Genomic DNA, 23,467 nt, shown 5'->3' with positions numbered 1-23,467 from the left:
TTTTAAAGCACCATTGAAGTTTTATGTCCTATATTAGACTTATTTCTTTCTTTTTTTTTTTTTTTTGTTGAGATGAAGTCTCACTCTTGTCCCCCAGGCTGGAGTGGAGTGCAAGGGCGCGATCTCAGCTCACTGCAACCTCCGCCTCCCAGGTTCAAATGATTCTCCTGCCTCAGCCTCCCGAGTAGCTGGGATTACAGATGCCTGCCCCCACGCCCAGCTAATTTTTGTATTTTTAGTAGAGACGGGGTTTCACCATGTTGGCCAGGCTTGTCTCGAACTCCTGACCTCAGGGGATCTGCCCGCCTCGGCCTCCCAGAGTGCTGGGATTACAGGCGTGAGCCACCGTGCCCGGCCTAGACCTCTTTCAATATATTGGCCATTTGAATATAGATTTACCTACAAATAGCTATTCCATTGCGATGTTGTTTTATTAGGCAAGAAAAACTTTGACTGCAGATAAATTGGAGCATTTGAAATCTCAGCTGGACCATGGCACCTACAATGATCTAATTTCGCAACTGGAAGAATTGATCTTAAAATTTGAACCTTTGGATTCAGCTTGTAGCAGTAGAAGAAGCTCCATTTCATCACATGTAAGTATTCTCACCTTTAAAGGATTTTGTAGGGTAAGATTTTTCCATCTTCGGTTGTTCTTATTTACCTCTAGGATCCCCAAATTTGTTGTCCTTTCCATTTATGTTTTTTGGTGGGAAGGGGTGAACTTTTGTTCAGCTAGTGGCTCAGCTCTGTGAAGCCTCCATTTAGGTGTGTCTTGGAGCCACTTTTTGTTTTGTCATTGTTTATTATTTTTTGTTCCCTGATATACTCATATAGCTCCCAGCATAAGGTACGTTGCTCTAATATGTGATTTCAGGTGCTTCATGCTAATTTGAGCCTGAATGCAGCTCTGGATTATCTCATTTAATCCCCATTCTCACTACCAAGCTTTATGAAGACAAGCTAGAGAAATATGGCAGCTGATGCCACTAGCACACGGAGTGACCCAGCTGCCAGGCACCTAAGCCTTGCTCATCAGTTTGTTCTAATAAGCCATAATGGTTGTTATTAACTTTCTATTTGAGTGTTGGTATTTCTCTGCAGAAGTTATATTAACGTTATAAAGGAAATTTTTACCCTTTTTTTTTGGAATTCTTTTAATTTTTAGGAAAGTTTCAGCATCTTGGACTCTGGTATTTATCGTATCATTAGTAGTAGAAGAGGCAGTCAGTCAGATGAAGACTCTTGCTCCCTTCACAGCCAAACCCTCTCAGAAGATGAGAGATTTAAAGAATTCACCTCACAGCAGGAAGAGGACCTGCCAGATCAGTGCTGTGGCTCACACGGAAATGAAGGTGATGAATGTGTCTGTTGTTGGTTCCTGATGTGAAGCCATTATTTTCCACGAGCTCTTGTTACCAGGATTATCTTGTGCACAGAATTTCTCTGAAGTGTTAATAATTTTTAACATGTTGATAGAACTTTCCATCCAGATCTACAGATCTGCTCCCTACTAGAAGAGTTGGTTTATGTTTAGTATTTTTTCCCCTCATGTTTGGACTAACATTAGGGCCTGTTTTTGATCATGCATCAAAATGCTGGAAAGGTTATGAAAGAAAGGTCATTAACCAAAAGAGTGGGAAGATTTTATTCTGACTAACCAAATTATTTTTCATCAGGATTGAAAAATTACTGCAGTTTTTGGGGGTCATTGCCTTCCTTTTTCGATGTGCGAGTATTCCTGTGGCTGAACTAGTGAGAAGAGAATAATAGAGATCCTAAACTCCCTTTTTGACTTATGGGGACTCAGGGTTAGTAGGCAAATGAAGGTACCTGCCTCGGTGTTTTATGTGGACCATCCCGTGCGTTTTGTAAACCTGTGTTCCACTCATTTGTTTCTGGGTCAGTTGTGATTTTGGTATTGAATCCTTCATTTCTTTCGGTTTATTCATTTCGGAATTTTTTTAAAGATTAAAACAACTCCCACGTGATTAGATTTTGTTTCTTTTTTTCCTGATTCCATTCATTAGACAATGTTTCTCATGCTCCAGTGATGTTTGAGACAGATAAGAATGAAACTTTTCTCCCCTTCGGCATTCCATTACCATTTCGTTCTCCATCTCCTCTTGTGTCTCTTCAGGCTGTCAAAGAAAGGTAAACCAATTAGTCTTGTCATTTAATTCCATTACTGATCTTATTTCAGTTCTCACATTAGGTAATTTGTGCTGAGAATGGAAAATGAGAAAAAGGAAGTCTCTTGTTTTCCATATAACTTGTCATATGGAGCTATTAACTTCTCATTTACCTTGGGGAGAGTCTAGCTTCCCTCTGTTTTAGCAGCTGGTATTTGAGTTGTTGCAGATGTAGGTGCCCCCACCCTCAAGAGATCAAAAATTAAAAATCTCTGATGGGAATAGTTTCCACGTATCATTACATTAGTCTTTAGTTGATCCTTTCTAATGGTCAGTTTGGGCTCAGACTTGGAGTCTTTTCAGAATTCTTTTCTAGCTACTCCATGGGACCAGGGTTGACATTTGAGATTAAGAGAGAAGACTTTGTGCAGCTACTTAACTGCTTATCTGAGTCTTACTGGATACAAATTTTGCTTAAGAAGGGTATATTGTGACTAGTTAACAGCTGACTTACATGAAGCAATTCTTTATTCTGTGACCAGAATGGGGCTGATGATCACATGGCTTTGCCTAAGTTGACAGAAATATTACAGATACAGCTGGAGTTAAAGACCTTTTCTTTAGCGCTGAAACACTGATTTCTTAGGGCAGTTTAGTAAATAATGTGAATCATTATATTGTAAGTTTATATACGTGAAATACTATTATTTGAACAGAGAAGTTGCTATAAACAGTCCTTACTAAGTCCAAGTTGCCTCCCTAGGACTAATAGAAACCAAGAAAACTGAAGAATGAAAACCTGAGTTTTCTCAGTAATAAGTTTTTATTCATGTTAGTTTTTTGTTATTTGACTTCTAGTGTTTCTAGCTTTGTGCGTAAAACTACTGAGAAGATTGGCACCCTTCACACGAGCCCTGATCTGAAAGTGAGACCAGAGCTCAGGGGTGATGAGCAATCATGTGAAGAGGATGTGAGTTCAGATACCTGCCCAAAGGAGGAAGACACTGAGTAAGCCCTTACACATAAATCTCTATACATTCTAGGGAATCCAGCTGTCAGTTTTAAGAAAGCCATAGACCAACCTTGTGCAGCCTGTGGCCCGTGGGCCTCATGTGTTCCAGGATGGCTTTGAACGTGGCCCAACACAAATTTGTCAAGTTTCTGAAAACATGAGTTTTTTTGTGATTTTTTTTTTTAATAGCTCATCAGCTATTGTTAATGTTAGTGTATTTTATGTGTGGCCCAAGACAATTCTTCCCATGTGGCCCGGGGAAGCCAAAAATTGGACACCTGTGCCATAGACTATGTCCTTTTCAAGAAGGCACATGTATGTCTGCATTCATTGAAGATTGTTTGTGTAGCTTATAAAAACTGTGAAATTCCACAAAGTGTTGAAAAATTACATCACCCCGAAGCAGATCTATTGAGCAGAGTTTTAATTTAGTACTTCTTCCATCTTTCCCCTGCATAACTCCCCTCCTTCCCCCATAATCTCTTCAAACTTCTGGGATCTCACAGGAGTATTATATTAAGAGTAGGATGACCAAGGATCTAGACCTCATCCTGGCTCTGCGTATGACTAGTATGTGACTTTGGGAATGTCACTGATGCTCTCTGGCCTGTAAGGTCCAAAATGTGCTATTATTTGATGAGTCAAGGACTCATCAAGCAATAGCAAAAGGACCACCTTTTATATTCATCTAATTGTCTCATGTAACATGAGTATAATACTTTATTCTCTAATAAAGGGAATATTAGATTGAGATAATGAAAAAGAAAACAAGGGATTCTTTAGGCAACGTTGATCAAGCAGTTGGCATTGATGTCCTGTCAGGTACCTTCCCATAATATGCTGGTGGCCTGGTCCTTGTGTAGTAGAGTTGTAGCAGAGCCCTTAATCGGGCATAGTGTGGAGTATCTTGTCTCTCTGGCTTCTGCCTTATAGTTCAGGGAATCTGGGTATTAAAGGCAAACAAATTCAGCACTTACCCAGGAATTAAGGGAGAAACCCATGGGACCAGTGCATCTGGACAGTCAGATGAAATAAAAGATTTGTAATCCTCAGAATAACTTAGTGAATCCATACGTTTATAGAAAAAAGTACAGATTTTTTGACATGGCATTTAATGCAGCCTTCTATCTGACCTTAGCTACCTTTCTAGCCACATCCTTCTAAGTGCTATAAATTTCACTCCTATCGGAGAACTAAGTGTGTACACTGACACTTTACTACCTTTCTTCATGCTATGTCTTCTATCCAGAGGATTCTCCCGCCATTTTTTGTGACACAAATAATACCTCCTTAGGAATATGTCCCTTTCCCTACTCAGAAAAATTATTTCTTCTTCTCTGTTTTCATATCACAATGCTCTTTTAAAGAGCTGCTCTTTGGTATTCAACTTACTCTTTTTTTAAATTATACTTAGTTGTTTGCATGCCTTTCTTTCTAATGAGAGCTTACTGGAGCTTATCACCTTGAGGCCAAGGACCACCTTTTCTATTCATCTATTTGTCTTATGTAACATGAGTATAATACTTGCCGTTAGTAAGCATGAGAAATATTTGTCTAAGGGCCAGGCGCGGTGGCTCACGCACTTTAGGAGGCCGAGGCAGGTGGATCACGAGGTCAGGAGATCGAGACCATCCTGACTAACATGATGAAACCCCATCTCTACTAAAAATACAAGAACAAAATTAGCCAGGCATGGTGCCGAGTGCCTGTAGTCCCAGCTATTCGGGAGGCTGAGGCGGGAGAATGGTGTGAACCTGGGAGGTGGAGCTTGCAGTGAGCAGAGATCATGCCACTGCACTCCAGCCTAGGCAACAGAGCGTGACTCTGTCTCAAAAAAAAAAAAAAAAAAAAGAAATATTTGTCTAAGAAAGCTCTGGGGCTGAGGCAGGGAGAATTGCTTGAACCCGGGAGGCGGAGGTTGCAATGAACCGAGATCACGTCACTGCACTGCAGCCTGGGCGACAGAGTGAGACCCTGTCTCAGAAAAAAAGCTCTGATCCCCTCTAACTCTTGTGAATGTTATTGTTATTTTTCACACTTTTTTAGGGAGGAAAAAGAGGTAACTAGTCCACCTCCAGAAGAAGACAGGTTCCAGGAGCTTAAAGTAGCAACAGCAGAAGCAATGTGAGTATAATGAGAAACTTTTATAGTGACTTCTCAAGGCAGTTTAGTAAATGAAGTGAATCATTATATTGTAAGTCTTTTATGGGCCTTATATGAAATATATAGTTGATTAGAGAAGTTGCTATAAATGGTCTTTCCTTTTATTAAGTCCAAGTTGCCTTCCTAGGACTAATAGGAAAAACCCAGGCACTGAAGTTTTCATTCTTGGCAGCAATAAGATTTTTTTCATGTTAATTTTTTGGTATTTGACTTCCAGTATTCCTAGCTTTGTGTGTAAAACTACTGAGAAGATTGGCAGCCTTCACACAAACCCAGAATGGGAATGACTTTCTGAGTCCATCAGTAGTGGTCCTGAGACAGTTTGGGGCAGAGGTAGCCTCATTTGGAATTGAAATTGAAGAATTAGGTTGGGCGTGGTGGCTCATGACTGTAATCCCAGCATTTTGAAAGGCTGAGGTGGGCGGATCGCTTGAGCTTAGAAGTTTGAGACCATCCAGGGCAACATGATGAAACCCCAAATACCAAAAGTAGCTGGGTGTAGTGGGTGTAGTGGCATGTACCTGTATTCCCAGCTACTCAGGAGGCTGAGGCGGGAGGAGCACTTGAGCCTGCAGTGAGCTATGTTTGTGCCATTGCACTCCAGCCTGGGTGACAAAACAAGACCCTATCTCAAAAAAAAAAAAAAAAAAAAAAGAATTAGTAAAACACTACAAAGTTTATGTTCTCTGTTTTGTCATCTTGTTGAGATAGTTTTTATTTAAAGAGTTGAAAAGTAACGTTTATTCCACATGAGTATGTTACATTGGTTAGGTTAATTTAGCATGAATTAATTTGTTTTAAGAAAAACACATGACACATGAATTTCATACTTGTCTGTTTTGTATAGGACCAAGCTACAGGACCCTCTGGTTTTATTTGAATCCGAGTCTCTGAGAATGGTTTTACAGGAGTGGCTTTCACATTTAGAAAAAACATTTGCCATGAAGGACTTTTCAGGCGTTTCAGATACTGACAACTCATCCATGAAATTGAACCAGGATGTACTATTAGTTAATGAATCAAAAAAGGGAATATTAGATGAAGATAATGAAAAAGAAAAAAGGGACTCTTTAGGCAATGAAGAATCTGTTGATAAAACAGCATGTGAATGTGTAAGGAGTCCAAGGGAGTCTTTGGATGACCTGTTTCAAATATGTTCTCCATGCGCCATTGCAAGTGGTCTTCAGAACGACCTGGCTGAATTGACAACATTATGTTTGGAGTTGAATGTATTGAATTCTAAGATCAAAAGCACCAGTGGACATGTGGACCACACTTTGCAACAGTACTCTCCTGAAATTCTGGCTTGCCAATTCCTGAAGAAGTACTTTTTTCTCCTGAACTTGAAAAGAGCGAAGGAGAGTATCAAGCTTAGTTACAGTAATAGCCCTTCTGTTTGGGATACTTTTATTGAAGGATTGAAAGGTAATACTCAGATTGCCTTATCAAAGATAGAAATTCGTATTAAAAAACATTAGCAGCTTTGAATTTTGGGGTTTAAAAAAAAGATTTAAGTAGAAAATCACATCTGTTCTGGTCAACCCTTCATTCTGTTTTCCATTCATTTTAACTTTTAATAGTTCTTTCAGACATTGGTTAAATTTACAACTAGATTATAAGAAATTAGTTTTTAAATTTTTATTTATTTTATTTTTTTTTGAGGCAGAGTTTCACTCTGTTTGAGTGCAGTGGCGCCATCTTGGCTCACTGAAACCTCTGCCTCCTGGGTTCAAGTGATTGTCTTGCCTCAGCCTCCCAAGTAGCTGGGACTGCAGGCGTGCATCACCACGCCCAGCTAATTTTTGTATTTTAGTAGAGACAGGGTTTTGCCATGTCGGCCAAGCTGGTCTCAAACGCCTGACCTCAAGTGATCCACCTGCCTTGGCCTCCCAAAGTGTTGGGATCACAGGCATCAACCACTGTGCCTGGCCCTATTTTTTATTTTTAGAGACAGGGTCTCACTCTGTGCCCAGGCTGGAATGCAGTGGTGTGATCATGGCTCACTGTAGCCTTGATCCCTTGGGTTCAAGCGATCCTCCTGCCTCAGTTTTCTGAGTCATGGGATTACAGGCATGTGCCACTGTACCCTCTGATTTCTTCATTTTTTTATAGAGATGGGGTCTTACTGTGTTGCCCAGGTTGGTCTTGAAATCCTGACCTCAAAGCAGTCTTCCCACCTTGGCCTCCCAAAATGCTGGGATTATAGGTGTGAGCCACCATGGCTGGCCCTAGAAATTAGTTTTATTTCTCTCATAATGACATTCAGAAAATGGTAGAGCAGTGCTGGGGAAGTTGAGGTTAAAGTAAAATGTTTATAAATGCAGATGTATTAAAAGAAGAAAATCTCTCATGTAACTTACTAACACAGAAATACTATATGGGGTACTTATTGTGTGGCAGATATTATGGTAAACACTTTTCAGCATTGTCTCATTTCATCCTTACAATAATGTTTGGAGTAGATGATGTTATTCCATTTTATAGATAAGCAGTCTGAGGCAGAGAGAGATCTTAGGTAGCTAAACTGCTGTAATAAATATCTGATAATGAAGTAATTCATACATAAATAGAAGTGTATTTCTTGCTCATGTAACAGTCCAGGACAGGTATTCCAGGTCAGTGGGTAGCTGTCTCCCAGGTGGTAATTCAGCATTCTAGCATTCCAAGTTCCTTCCATTATTTTCAGCTCCATCTTCCCTTAAGGGATGTGGTCGTGTTTGGGTTGCTATGTCTGGGGAAAGCATGTAGAAAGTGCTGTCTTATAGGCCTGGCCTGGTAGTGGCTTACCTCTCTTCTGTATACATTTCCATTGATGAGAATTCCGTCATATAGCCACAACTAACTGCAAAGGAAACTGGGAAATGTAACCTGTCCAGGAGGAAAAGAATGAATATAGGTGAAGAGCTTGCTTACATGTCTGCCTCAGAGACTTTGGTGCATAGCCAGCAGTATCTACCTTGGCTGAAGGTCACATATGTCATCCTGACATATAATAGAAACCAGCTCTCATACCCTAAAAACTATATGCATTGCCCTTTCTGCAGCCATAGTCCCATGTTTTTGAAGAAGTGAATTTTCTTAATTCCAAATCCTACTTGAATAACAGATGCCATATTTCTAATACTTTAGACTTTAAGCAAACTTTTCATTCATTACCAAAAGTGAATAGAGATACATTTTAATGTCATCTTACTTAAAGATATTTTAGCTTTCTAGAAACATGGATCTATAGTTACAGATCTGCTTTAATTCAAATATAGCAGTTAAAAGCATAATAATTTTTTTTTTTTCTGAGTTGAGGTAGATTGTCTTTTGTGTGAAATAAGAAACAAGCTATTTCTCCTCAGGTAAGTTCAAATGTGTGACATTATTACTCATTGTAAATTTACTGTATCTGTCTCTATTATGTGATCATACCCAGTCACAGAAGAGCAGAAAAGAGTCTCCATCACCCAGAGTGATAGTTGTTACTACCAGTGCTGGCTAGAGGAAGCATGGTGGGCAATTTGAGTGATATGGCTGCTTACTTCAATTTAGGTGGATATGTCTGGTTTAGCTCCCGCGCAGTCATCAGGCTTCTCCAAACCTCTGAATGGCCTCCTCCTCTGAATTCCTTTAAAGTACTTATTGCCTGACACAGTCAAATGGGAAACAATGAGACTGGGGAAAAAATGACTTTTTAAAAAAAGCATGTATCAGAAATTGAATGTTGGCTCTTAGAACCTGGTGAGTAGGCCTCACCCTTCTAATGATGTGATAATTATGGGAAACAGCTTTTGGAACTGTTATTTGGGATTTGTCTTCAGAGGCAGTTAAAAATACTTGCCCAGCCTAGGCAACGTAGCAAGACCCTGTCTCTACACACACAAAAACACACACACCAGCCTATGCAATGTAGCAAGACCCTGTCTACACACACATACACATAAACACACACACACACACCAGCCTAGACAACGTTTCAAGACCTTGTCTCTACACACACACACATGCACACACCCAGGTATTGCAGCTAGGCAACGTAGCAAGACCCTGTCTCTCCATACACGCATGTGCGCATGTGTGCACACAGGCACTGCAGCTAGGCAACGTAGGAAGACCCCGTCGCTACACACACACACACACACACACACACACACACACACACCCACACACCCACGCAGGAGTTCAAGGTTGCAGTGATCACCACTGCACTCCAGCCTGGGCAACAGAATGAGACCCTGTTTCTAAAAAACTAAAAAAGAAAACTACTTGGAAAAAACCCACTTTACTTTAGAGTCATACTTTTTTTTTTTAAACCACAAATAGTTTTAGATCATCACTCACTTCTTCCACCAGACTTGATTTTAAATGACTTTTGGCTATTCCAAAAAGTCAAATCTTTTGTACTTCAGAGAATGAGTATTTGCTATACTGATAACTTTAAGAAAAGGTCAAATATTTTAAAATTAATTTCATTGAATTTAATTCTAAAAGATGGAGTAGGAATACTAGTTCTAGAAAAAACTGAGCAACTTGGCATTGATGATAGCTATGTATATTGGTTTTTGATGTGTGCTTATATGGACAGTTGCTATATATAGGCCTAGATACTCATTATTTTAAGAGTAATAGTCACTGATGTATTAATTATATGTTCCTTTGTCTTATTTACAACTTCTAATATGCTTTGCCTCCCAATTAGATTTTAAGGTTCTTAAAAGTAGAGATTACATCTCTTGTTCTTTTATTTGTTTCTCTTGCAATGCTTAACATTGGGCCTTGCACATAATAGGTCCACACAGTAGGTACGTGACTAATGATTGCTGAATGAACATGTTCATAAATTGAATATTTCCGCCTAAGAGATAAAGTTTGGAAAAGGATATGCTTTCTATTTCAGAAATGGCAAGTTCCAATCCTGTGTATATGGAGATGGAAAAAGGAGATCTACCAACAAGGTTAAAGTTACTAGATGATGAGGTTCCTTTTGACAGTCCGTTGTTGGTTGTTTATGCTACCCGGTAAGTTGTCCTATATATTGTTTATATGAACCGAAGCACATGCATTTTTTTGTGTATTTTAGTCTCTAATGTTACTCATTTGCATATGAGGCAGCTTCTGTTAGTATATTTATTTTCATTTGTAATAAGTAACCTAAATGTAACCAAGTTATATAATTTCACTGAAATTAGAGACTAAAGTGTGTTGTTTTTAAATGCAGGTTGTATGAAAAGTTTGGGGAATCTGCTCTTCGATCCTTAATCAAGTTCTATCCATCCATTTTGCCATCGGATATCATACAACTTTGTCATCATCACCCTGCTGAGTTTTTGGCCTATTTAGACAGTCTGGTGAAATCAAGGCCTGAAGATCAGCGGTGAGAAGGAGAGCATATTTGCAGACTCTCCTTTCTTTTGACAGGGCATTGTTTCTCTTTTATAAGCAGGTGTCACATTGTGTACTGTTAATTACCAAGGGGTTGAGGCACATACTATGGAAGAGGAGGATTTGGGAGGCCTTGTAACATTCTGCCACATGTCACAGCACACATCACAAATGTGCATGTACCACACTTCTTCACTGCCTCTCAGGGATTCTCAGATCAGTGCAAAATTAATCCCTTGATTCAGGGCCTGAACTAAGAAGATAAGCTTCTTCTTGTCTTTGCAGTGAGTAGATTCACTGCCACCTTTTTATTGACATAGATCTCAGTTCCAGCTCTTCTCTTTTTAGGCTGATGTCTGATTTTCTGTCTCCCCATGGTTGTAACACTTGTGACCTGTGCCGCTGGCTTATTAGACTAGCGGCTTCCTCCTTTCTTCTTTTGATTGGTTCACATTTGCCACAATGTTGCCCAGGCTGGATGCAGTGGCTATTCACGGGTATGATCATAGCATACTACAGCCTCAAACTTATGGCCTCAGTGATCTTCCTACTCTGGCCACACTGGTTTTTATTTGTCTCTTTCTTTCTCTCTCTCTTTCTCTCCCTTTTTTTTTTTCTTTTTTGGCCCTTTGACATTTTCTTTCTTATCTTGGAGCTTGGTCACCAGCATTTCTAGACATTTTGTAGCAGAAGAGTTTTCAAGTTATTTCTTCTTCTATATTCATCTCTTAATCAGGTTTTCTTCACACTCCCCACATTTTATGTTTCCTTTCTTAGCGTGAAGATTGGTGACTTTTTTCCCCAACTTTCTCTTAGGTCATCTTTTCTTGAGTCCCTTCTGCAACCAGAGTCTTTAAGGTTGGATTGGCTGCTTTTGGCAGTGTCCCTTGATGCTCCACCAAGCACCAGCACAATGGATGATGAAGGTTATCCCAGGTACAGAAGAAGTCCTCTTTCTTTGTTTTTTTCTTTACTTTTTTTTTTTTTTGAGACAGGATCTCACTCTGTCACCTAGGCTGGAATGTGGTGCTAAGATCATGGCTTCCTGCAGCCTTGACCTCCTAGGCTCAGGTGATTAAACCCTCCAACCTTAGCTTCCTGAGTAGCTGGGAAGACAGGAGCACACCACTCTGCCTGGCTAATTTTTTGTACAGATGAGATTTCACCTTATGGCCCAGGCTGGTCTCGATCTCCTGGGCTCAAGCGATCTACCTGCCTTGGCCTCACAAAGTGCTGGGATTATAGGCGTGAGCCACTGTGCCTGGCTAGGAGTCATATTTCTAAGGATTAAGCTCCAGTGTTCCTTTGGAATGGAACTGGTTTATTCACATATGGCATTCTGGGCTCACTTTAGAAATAGCTATGGAAGAGACAGACCCAAGTCATGGTAGTAATGAGATTAAGTATATTTCTTAGTGGTTCTGAAATTTTTTGGGGTCACCCTATAAGAATCTGATGATTCCTTTTAGAAAAATGCAGTCATGCAAAACTTTGCACAGCTGACCCCCTGCAGGTTTTTCATGGGCCCACATTAAGAGACCTTGGTGATTAAGCCTGTGAGAGGATAAAACTGGGTGTGGGGGTTAGGGAGATAGGTATGTATGTGTTTTCTTCCTAAAAATGTGTCAAGGAATTTTTAGACATAACCTGATTTAGGACTTTAAAAATAAAATAAAATTAAAGTACACACTGGTACTTGTGTCAGAACTATTGCTTGCGTTTCCTCCCAGGAGAAGCTTCTTAAAAGACCCCCAAATGCCTGTCTTATATTCCTAGCAAAAAGTCTGGAAGGATATGCAGTGGTTATCTGTGAGTGATGGAATGATAGAATTAAAGGAAGAAAAAAGAATTTATTTCTTTTGCTTTTGATTACCTAAAGTATCTAATCTTTGAAGAAAAAAGAATTTATTTCTTTTGCTTTTGATTACCTAAAGTATCTAATCTTTAAAAATAAACAGGTTATAGGGAAAATAGCTATTTTTAATTTTTCAAAAGCCAAATAGCAATGTTTTTAAAATGTAGTAATAGAATGCAGTTAAACTCTATTCTTACCTATTAGGTGATAAATAAGCATTTTCTAGAGTTTATTTCCTATCTAATTTACTGATTCCTTTTCATTTCATAGGCCTCATTCACACTTGCTTTCCTGGGGTTACAGTCAGCTGATCCTTCATCTAATTAAACTTCCTGCAGATTTTATAACCAAGGAGAAAATGACAGACATCTGCAGGTCTTGTGGGTAAGTGAGAATTTTTTAGAAACTGAAGTTAAGGTTAGAAACGTTTCAGTTAACAACCTTATAGTTAAGGGTCTGAATTAATACGCATTAATATTTGGGGATTCTCTTTGCTATTTAAAAGTACCTTTTTGTTTTAAGTGATAGTAAATTAAACGTCTTTTTTCCATTTAAATTTCGTGCTTTTTTCTTTTTTCTTTTTTTTAAATAGCCTTAGCTAATTCCCCTCCACTCTCTCTGCTTAGTTGCCAGCCCCAGTTCTCAGGCATGTAGATAGTATTTAATTAAGCACCAGATTATGTGATACCAATTATAATTGATAGACTTTTATAATTAATACAGTAAGAGAGAGATCAAAATGGGCTCAATAGCATCGCTGGTGAAGGACTCAAGGAGGAGGTGAGATTTGGGAGGTAAAACCTAAAACCTGGGTAGGATTTGTATTTATAAAGGAGCCAGGAGAGGGTGAGTTAGGTGAGAGAAACAGAGCAAGGGCGTGGAAAACTGGCATTGCTTATTATCCATGTCACACTTCAGTCAGTTATTTATTGCCTGGTGATACTGGCTTATGGCTCCAACTGGATTATAATCTTTTGGAGATAGCAACTTGTGTCTTTCTTTTCCCTCATAATGTCTATATCTAATTTGTATAGTGCCAGGCACTTGATACATATTTGTTCATTGTAATGAGGGCTGAGTCTGGCCAGGTGGTGGGTGACAAGATCATGCAGGACCTTGAAAGCTGGTAGAATAATTTAGTTATCAGTAGAGACCCTTTTAGACTGAACTACTTGGTGCAAAAATTGTGTAATGAAAGTGGAGCTTTCTAGAGATCATTTCTGATGTCATACATGAGAAGGCTGGAGACAGAAGGCCAGCTAGGAAGCTGTTGGAGTAATTCAGATATGAGTGGATTGGTGATTAGTAGGGCAGCAAAAGGAGCACATCCAGTGGGCATTTCAAAGGAAAATGCGGTGGGACATGCTGATACTGGATATAGCAAATGAAGGAGGGGGAAGAGTCAAGGAAGACTTCCAAGGTTTACATATTTGGAGAAGAAATATGCTAGGTTTGTGTTGAATTTTAAAGTTTATAAATTGAATAAAGCTTAAATGCCTTATAATTGGAGCTTGGCCTCAAATGTCAGCATTTGTTGCTAGGTGTTTTGTTTTTTTTTTCCCTAGATCAGGGTCATCTAATAGAACTTTCTGTGATAGTGGAGATATTCTACTGAACTGTCCAGTGGTGGCCACTAGCCACATGTAGCCATTGACTACTTGAAATGTGAATATATTAACTGAAAAACTGACTTTCAGATGTTATTTGCTTTTAATTAATTTAAATTGAAATAGCCACATGTGACTGTGTCTACTGTTTTGGGCAGCACAGCTCCAGATAAATTCATGGCCTTTTATTCCTTTCTTCAACTTCGGTCTCTTTAAAGTTTCTGGCCTGGATATCTAATTCTCTGTTTGGAGCTGGAGAGAAGAAGAGAGGCCTTCACCAATATTGTGTATCTGAATGATATGAGCCTGATGGAAGGGGACAATGGTATGTCAATCCTAACTGGTTACTCTTGGTTGTCAATTTTTAGAAGTTACTCCAGACCTCTCAACAAAAAAATTTGGTGAACCTTTCAATGATCATATATTTAATATGTGATTCCACTTAGTTGTCACATTTGTGGAGTTTTTGTTTTTGTTTTTGTTTTTTTACCTATAGCCCTTGATATGTTATGAAATCACAATTAAGAATAAACTATAGGCAACTTTTCTATTTCATGAGTGCCTACTATGTGTTAGGCACTATACTATGTGCTTTCCATATGTTGTTTTAAATGAGATAACAAACTCTGGGGATAGTTACTATTATTTCCACTTTCCAGATAACTGAGGTACAGAAGGGACAGTTAATTGGCCCAAAGTCACACAGCTACTAATTGTAAATGCTGGAGCTGGGGTTCAGACCAAGGACTTCCTCCAAAATTTGTGCTTAGGCTCTTTTTTTTGTTGTTTTTTTTTAATTTCCCATTAATTAAAGATGATTCTGGCCAGGCGCGGCGGCTCACGCTTGTAATTCCAGCACTTTCAGAGGCCGAGGTGGGCAGATCAACTGAGGTCGGGAGTTTGAGACCAGCCTGGCCAACATGGTGAAACCCCCATCTCTACTAAAAATACAAAAATTAACTGGGCATGGTGGCTCATGCTTGTAATCCCAGCTACTTGAGAGGCTGAGGCAGGAGAATTGCTTGAACCTGGGAGGTGGAGGTTGCAGTGAGCTGAGATCGCACCACTGCACTCCAGCTTGGGCAACAGAGCAAGACTTGGTCTCAAAACAAAAAGGAAAAGAAAAATTCCTTGAATTCGTCAAGTTCTTTCCTGTGTCACAATGTCTTCCATGTTTCCTTTATCAGAAATGCAGGCCCCTTATTTCTGATGGCTCCTACTCCAAGTTTTCACATTATGTGGGCCCCATGCATATGTCCTCTAAGCTTGTCTCATCTTTTAGCTTTCTGCTTCAATGTCACTTCCTCATAGAGCCCTTCTCAGATCTTCCAGGCAGAATCAGCCATTCTCTCTGATGCTTCCTTGTTCTTTTTTTTCATAGTGCTTAGCATACTTTATAAGTATATACTTACGTGTTTAAGTTTTGTCTCCTATACTAGACTGTAGGCTCCACAAGAGTACAGGGATTGTGTCTCTTCTGTTCATCATTACATATCCAGTGCTTAGCCTAGGATATGCCCTGGGTAATTACTGAGTGGTTGAAAGAATTCTGAAGCTGCCCAGGTGTGGTAGCTCATGCCTGTAATCCCAGCACTTTGGGAGGCTGCGGTGGGAGGCTTGCTTGAGCTCAGGAGTTCAAGACCAGCCTGGGCAACATGGTAGTGAGACCCTGTCTCTCTTTAAAAAAAAAAAAGAAAAAAAATTAAAGTTAATTTTGTGGCTTCTCTTTCTCATGAACAATTTATACAACAAATTTTCAGAAAACAACTTGTGTTAGGGTGATGAGATTGTGTTCTTGAATATTTTTACGTTTTGGCATTAAACATTTTCACAGTTTTGACCATCTCCTGTATCCAGTCAGTGTGCTAAGAGTGGTCAAACTGACACTTCCCTGTGTGTGTTTAGGTTGGATCCCAGAGACCGTGGAGGAATGGAAGCTTCTCCTTCATCTCATACAGAGCAAGAGCACGAGGCCAGCCCCCCAGGAGTCACTAAATGGGAGCCTCAGTGATGGGCCTTCCCCCATCAATGTGGAGAATGTGGCACTTCTGTTAGCTAAGGCCATGGGCCCAGATCGGGCTTGGTCACTGCTACAGGAATGTGGTCTGGCCCTTGAGTTGTCAGAGAAGTTTACCAGAACCTGTGATATCCTGAGGATTGCTGAGAAAAGGCAGAGGTAATATCAGTTTGTCCTACCCTCTGCATAGTGCTTGGAGAAGGTAGAAGGCCACAGACTTTCAGATGTAGATGTGGAGATCATTTAGTCCCGACCCATCACTAACATGAGGAGACTGAGACTGATCTGGTAATTGAGGGAAGAGGCTAAAGTAATATTTCATTCACAGCCATGACCAAGATGCTGTTCAGATTAACCTGAATAATCTGATGTGTCCTTGATTCTTTAAAAATATTACTGGTACCAGGCTGGTGGTGGTGGTTCACGCCTGTAATCCTAGCACTTTGTGAGGCCGAGGTGGGCGGATCATGAGGTCAAGAGATTGAGACCATCCTGGCCAACATGGTGAAACCCCATCTCTACTAAAAAAAAAAGTACAAAAATTAGCTGGGTGTGGTGGCACGTGCCTGTAGTCCCAGCTACTTGGGAGGCTGAGGCAGGAGAATCGCTTGAACTCGGAAGGTGGAGGTTGCAGTGAGCCAAGAACATGACACTGTACTCTAGCCTGGTGACAGAGCGAGACTCCATCTCAAAAACAAAAAAATTACTGGTACCTGGCTGGGTACGGTGGCTTATGCCTGTAATCCCAGTACTTGGGGAGGCTGAGGCAGGTGGATAACCTGAGGTCAGGAGTTCGAGACCAGCCTAACCAATATGGTGAAACCCTGTCTCTACTAAAAAAAAAAAAAAAAAATACAAAAAAATTAACTGGACATGGTGGCAGACACTTGTAATTCCCAGCTACTCGGGAAGCTGAGGCAGGAGAATCGCTTGAACTCAGCAGGCGGAGATTGCAGTGAGCCAAGATCACACCATTGCACTCCACCCTGGGCAACAAGAGCAAAACTCTGAAAAAAAAAAAAATTACTGGTACCAGATACCTAATGTCTCAGTAATTTTTTGTGTGTGTGTGGTATAATACACATAAAATTTATCATCTTAACAATTTAAAAATATTCAGCTCAGTGGTATTAAGTTATTCATATTGTTTTGCATCCAGTCTCTAGAACTTTTTCATTTTGCAAAACTGAAACTCCACACCCATTAAACAGCAACTTACTTCCTCTACCTAGCCCCTGGCAACCACAGTTCTACTTTCTGTTTTTATTAATTTTACTATTCTACATACCTCATCTCAGTGGAATTAATAGATTTGTCGTTTTGTGACCAGCCTGTTTTCACTGAGCATAGCATCCTAAAGGTTTATCCATGTTGCAGCATGTGTCGGGATTTCTTTTCTACTTAAGGCTGAATAATATTCTGTTGTATATATATGCCACCTTTTGTTTATCCATTCATCTGTTGACAGACACTTGAATTGCTTCCACTTTCTGGCTATTGTGAATAACGCTGCTATGAATATGAGTATACAAATATGTCTTCCAGACACTGCTTTCAGTTCTTTCGGGTATATACCTGAAAGTGGAATTCTGGAATCATATGGTAATTCTATTTTTAATTTTTTGAGGAACCACCATACTGTTCTGTAGAGACTGCACCATTTTACTTTCCTGCCAGCAGTGCACAAGAGTTCCAATTTCTCCATGTGCTAGCCCCACACTTGTCATTTTCTGTTGTTGTTTTTTGTTAAACAGTAGCTATCCCAGTGGGTGTCAGGTACTATATATCTCATTGTGGTTTTGATTTGCATTTTTCTAGTGATTAGAGATGTTGAGCATTTTTTCATATGCTTATTGACCATTTATATAATTGTCTTTGGAGAAATAGCTATTCAAGTCCTTTGCCCATGTTGAATCAGGTTGGGTGTTTTCGTTGTTGTTGCTGTAAGAGTTCTCCGATATTCTGGATATTAACCCCTTATCAGATACATGATTTGCAAATATTTTCTTCCATTCTGTAGCTTGCCTTTTCACTCTGTGCATTGAGTCTTTTGATGCACAGAATCAGTCAACTTTTTGAATCCTCTGAAACTCTGTAGTTTTTAAGTTTTCTGTGAAGAATGAACAATGACAACTAAATTTGCTTGTTTCTTTTCTTTGGGATTTCAGGGCCTTGATACAAAGCATGCTTGAAAAATGCGATCGGTTTCTCTGGTCCCAGCAGGCCTAGTGGGAGAAGATTCAGCAGGATGTCATGACATTTTGAGAAAAACTAAATCATGCTCCTGAACCTTCTGAACGCATTTGTTATTGAAGGAAAGACACCACCCCCAAATCCTGCCATCTTATTGGGGCTACTTTTGTCAGTGTCTGTACCCTTGGCATCGGCATCTGTGACTCTTTATCCATGACCTCAGTGTTTCTTAACCAAAGTTGTACTCAGCATTTCCTAACCAAAGTTGAATTTTGAAAAGAGTCAGTCTTTGTTTGCTGGAATTAGAATGTTAATGTCCTAGTATTATTCCGAACTACAGTATTAACTGCTTGTTGCTAGTGGATTAGACAGATTCTTTTCTTACTGTGGCTTCCATGTTGGGAGCAGAAGCTTTTCATCCTGGTCACATGAAGACAGATAGTATTATTGACTGGAGTTGAATTATTTTTATATCTTGTCTGGCACAATATGGAAATTACTGAAATAAGACGGCGTATAATGGAATTAACACCCAAAATAAGTAGAACACTGAAGATTTGAATTTGATATTTAAGTAAAATGGGACTGGGTGCAGTGGCTCAGGCCTGTAATCCCAACCCTTTGGAAGGTAAAGACGGGAGGATCACTTGAGGCCAGGAGTTCAAGACCAGCCTGGGCAATATAGTGAGAATGCATCTCTACAAAAAATAAAAAAAATTAGCTAGGCATAGTACCTGAGGCCAGGAGGCCCAGGCCGCAATGAGATGTGTTTGTGCCATTGCACACCAGTCTGGGTGACAGAGAGAGACCCTGTCTCAAAAACAAATTAAATAAAATATCTTCATATATAAATTAAGCTAATTAAAAATATTTTTCCCTGTATTTATTTAATATTTTCTAATCTGAACCCATATACAGCTGACTAATTCATTCTTAGAAATGTGCTATCTGTAATCTTTCCTAAACAGAGTAGCCCACAAGAATCATGCACTTTTTAAAATTATTTCTAAGAAGCCATAACAAAGCTGTGTACTAATAAAGACTGCAGCAAGCACTTGTGTTATTTAAATTATGTAAGTAGATTGTCATTTGTCAGGCTCCTGTACATTTACATAGCATGTTATATTAATAATAAATGTAAAATATGACTAAAGTTTTCATTGGAACACAATGTAGACAGGAGGTTTATTATGAGCATTTTGCAGAAAGGTGTGGAGTAAGTAAAGTGTTGGATGCACTGAACAATTCAACTCTTTTTTTCATTTATAACATAACCAGAGAATATGGACACAAATCACTGTTAAACTTACACATTACTCCTAGATATGATGCAACCATATGGGTTAAAGAGATTGTCGGGCTGGGCGCGGTGGCTCACGCTTGTAATCCCAGCACTTTGGGAGGCCAAGGCGGGTGGATCACGAGGTCAGGAGATTGAGACCATCTTGGCTAACACGGTGAAACCCCGTCTCTACTAAAAATACAAAAAATTAGCCGGGCATGGTGGCGGGCGCCTGTAGTCCCAGCTACTCGGGAGGCTGAGGCAGGAGAATGGCGTGAACCCAGGAGCCGGAGCTTGCAGTGAGCCGAGATCGTGCCACTGTACTCCAGGCTGGGCGACAGAGTGAGACTCTGTCTCAAAAAAAAAGAGAGATTGTCAGGGAAAGGAGAATTCTTAGAATTCCGGGAAGTATGGAAAACCTTCCCACTAGCATAATTTGCCTTTTGGCCGTATTGGATTGTGTTGAAATGTGCATCTATACTGAGATAAGGGTGAGAGCCCCCGTCCACTGTCAGCACAGTGACTACTAGAAGGCCCAGAGGAAGTCCCGTGACGTGACAAGCAGACAGCATGAACTGGCACAATTGTGCAATCATTTCTTCACAGACCTTCTCAAGGCACAGCAATTCTCATTTGATAAAGGGTATGGAGAGAAATTTCTAATGTAACAAACAAAAACAAATCTTGTCACTTGAATTTATTTTCCAAGGCAAACAAAAATCACCTTCATGACATTAGATGAAAAAAAAATCTCCTTCAGTTAAACATTTAAACTTGCAGTCTATTTGGGTATTAGTTTTTAAATAGAACTTGTATCTTTCTTTCGCTTCCCTGAAAGTTCTAGGCAGATGGTGATTCATGGTTGCCTCCCTTTCGCTTTTGTTTACAGATCTGACCGGCTGTTTTACAGGGCATCAGAGTGGCTGAGAGCTTGTGTTCTGAGGCTGACTGCCTTGGTTTGAATATCTACTCTCTCTTTTGCTTCATGACTTTGGGAAGTTCCTTTGTTTTTCTAAGTTTTAGTGTTCTCATCTGTAAAATGGGGATGATAGTAGCTCTGATTCAGGGTATTTTGAGGATTAGATGAGATCATAGCACAAAGAAAGAGTGAGGTGTTAGAGCTCCTTTTTAGTGAGAATTAAAGGAGACGGAAATGTAGGGCACAGTGCCTGTGACGTAACATATAGGTAATAATGTTAGCTATTGTTAGAAAGGTTTGGGATGTCGTTGTTGGACCTGGTAGTTATCAGACCCATAGACATTGGATTTACATGAGCCAGAGACAGTGGGAAGACGAAAATTGAAATGAATAATTTCCTTGCATGTGTTAAATTTGTGATTGCCCTGGTCAAGGCTCAAAACCTTCTAGTAGTCATCCTTGCCTCTTCCTCCTCCTCTACCCTCACTTCTAATGACTAGGTACATTTCTACCTTGCTTTCAATTCTACCTTGCTGGTGTTTTCCATTAGTCACTTTTTTCCCATTGTCTCTTGCCACCAGCTCACGTTCTCATTATTTCTTGCCTAGACTATTGCCACAGTCTTTTTTTTTTTTTTTTTTTTTGAGACGGAGTTTCGCTCTTGTTGCCCAGGCTGGAGTGCAGTGGCGTCATCTCGGCTCACAGCAACCTCCGCTTCCCAGGTCCAAGCGATTCTCCTGCTTCAGCCTCCTGAGTAGCTGGGATTACAGGCATGTGCAACCACACCCAGCTAATTTTGTTGTTGTTTTTATTTATTTATTATTATTTTTAGTAGAGACGGGGTTTCTTCATGTTGGTCAGGCTGGTCTGGAACTCCCAACTTCAGGTAATCCGCCTGCCTTGGCCTCCTAAAGTGCTTGGATTACAGGCGTGAGCCACTGCGCCTGGCCCATTACAGCAGACTTAAGTGACCTTCCTCTCTTCACCTCTAACCACTGACATCCCATCACTGCCACCAGTTCATCTCAGCACAATAAATGTAAACAATCTTAGATCTATTAAGAGGTGACAGCGTGCTGGCGACCCTCGCAGCCCTCGCTCACTCTCCGTGCCTCCTCGGCCTCGGCCCCGGCCCCCACTCTGGCGGCACTTGAGCCCCTCAGCCCGCTGCTGCACTGTGGGAGCCCCTTTCTGGGCTGGCCAAGGCTGGAGCCGGCTCCCTCAGCTTGCAGGGAGGTGTGGAGGGAGAGGCGCAGGTGGGAACCGGGGCTGTGGGCGGTGCTTGCGGGCCAGCGTGAGTTCTGGGTGGGCGTGGGCTCAGCGGGCCCCGCACTCGGAGCCGCCTGCTGGCCCCGCCGGCCCTGGGCAGTGAGGGGCTTAGCACCTGGGCCAGCAGTTGCTGTGCTCAATTTCTCGCCAGGCCTTAGCTGCCTTCCTGTGGGGCAGGGCTCGGGACCTGCAGCCTGCCATGCCTGAGCCTCCCCCCGACTCCGTGGGCTCCTGTGCGGCCCAAGCCTCCCTGACGAGCACCGCCCCCTGCTCCAGGGTGCCCAGTCCCATTGACCACCCAAGGGCTGAGGAGTGCGGGCACATGGCAGGGGACTAGCAGGCAGCTCCACCTGTGGCCCCGGTGCGGGATCCACTGGGTGAAGCCAGCTGGGCTCCTGCGTCTGGTGGGGACTTGGAGAACCTTTATGTCTAGCTAAGGGATTGTAAATACACCAATCGGCACTCTGTATCTAGCTCAAGGTTTGTAAACACACCAATCAGCACCCTGTGTCTAGCTCAGGGTTTGTGAATGCACCAATCGACACCGTATCTAGCTACTCTGGTGGGGACTTGGAGAACCTTTATGTCTAGCTAAGGGACTGTAAATACACCAATCAGCATTCTGTATCTAGCTAATCTAGTGGGGATGTGGAGAACTTTTGTGTCTAGCTCAGGGATTGTAAACACACCAATCAGCACCCTGTCAAAACGGACCAATCAGCTCTCTGTAAAATGGACCAATCAGCAGGATGTGGGTGGGGCCAGATAAGAGAATAAAAGCAGGCTGCCTGAGCTGGCGGTGGCAACCTGCTCAGGTCCCCTTCCACACTGTGGAAGCTTTGTTCTTTTGCTCTTTGCAATAAATCTTGCTGCTGCTCACTTTTTGGGTCCACACTGCCTTTATGAACTGTAACACTCACTGCGAAGGTCTCCAGTTCACTCCTGAAGCCAGTGAGACCACGAACCCACCGGGAGGGACAAACAACTCCAGACGCTCCACCTTAAGAGCTGTAACACTCACCACGAAGGTCCATAGCTTCACTCCTGAGCCAGGGAGACCACGAACCCACCAGAAAAAAAAACTCCGAACACCAGAAGTAACATTCCGGACACCCCACCTTTAAGAACTGTAACACTTAAACACTCACCGAGAGGGTCTGTGGCTTTATTCTTGAAGTCAGTGAGACCAAGAACCCACCAATTCCGGACACACTATTACCCAGTCAGGTGATTCACAAACCTGGCTCCATATCAGAATCACCGCAGGAGCTTGTTAAAAATACAATTGCTGGCCAGGCATGGTGGCTCACACTTGTAATCCCAGCACTTTGGGAGGCCAAGGTGGGCGGATCACCTGAGGTCAGGAGTTCAAGACCAGCCTGGCCAACATAGTGAAACCCTGTCTCTACTAAAATACAATAAAAATTTAGCCGGGCATGGTGGTGGGTTCCTGTAGTCCCGCTACTTGGGAGGCTGAGGCAGGAGAATCGCTTGAACCCGGGAGGTGGAGGTTGCAGTGAGCTGAGATTGCACCACTGCTCTCCAGCCTGGGCCACACAGCGAGACTGTTTAAAAAAAAAAAATTAGCTGGGCATGGTGGCACACACCGGTAATCCCAGCTACTCAGGAGGCTGAGACATGAGAATCGCTT

General features: G+C 41.3%; 1 protein-coding gene across 10 annotated transcripts in view; it reads left to right on the top strand.

The window, feature by feature from the left end:
- The window catches only part of HPS5 (HPS5 biogenesis of lysosomal organelles complex 2 subunit 2), a 47,082-nt gene extending 24,387 nt beyond the window's left edge, over positions 1–22,695 (top strand). For all 10 annotated transcript variants that reach the window (XM_055094220.2, XM_055094219.2, XM_063608119.1 and 7 more), the window contains 13 exons: positions 438–596; positions 1,169–1,355; positions 2,031–2,154; positions 2,991–3,140; positions 5,191–5,268; positions 6,155–6,732; positions 10,190–10,310; positions 10,511–10,666; positions 11,491–11,610; positions 12,800–12,913; positions 14,355–14,461; positions 16,042–16,312; positions 18,322–22,695. In XM_055094220.2, the coding sequence (XP_054950195.1) occupies positions 438–596; positions 1,169–1,355; positions 2,031–2,154; positions 2,991–3,140; positions 5,191–5,268; positions 6,155–6,732; positions 10,190–10,310; positions 10,511–10,666; positions 11,491–11,610; positions 12,800–12,913; positions 14,355–14,461; positions 16,042–16,312; positions 18,322–18,382 (2,226 nt within the window). In that variant the 3' untranslated portion in view covers positions 18,383–22,695. The remainder of the gene's footprint in view (positions 1–437; positions 597–1,168; positions 1,356–2,030; positions 2,155–2,990; positions 3,141–5,190; positions 5,269–6,154; positions 6,733–10,189; positions 10,311–10,510; positions 10,667–11,490; positions 11,611–12,799; positions 12,914–14,354; positions 14,462–16,041; positions 16,313–18,321) is intronic.
- The last annotated feature ends 772 nt before the right edge of the window (positions 22,696–23,467 follow it).

The sequence above is a fragment of the Pan paniscus genome, chromosome 9, assembly GCF_029289425.2.
Source record: "Pan paniscus chromosome 9, NHGRI_mPanPan1-v2.0_pri, whole genome shotgun sequence".
In the NCBI taxonomy this organism is placed as follows: Eukaryota; Metazoa; Chordata; class Mammalia; order Primates; family Hominidae; genus Pan; species Pan paniscus.
Note: the sequence above shows the minus strand (reverse complement) of the source record. Positions and strands in the feature narration are given on the sequence as shown.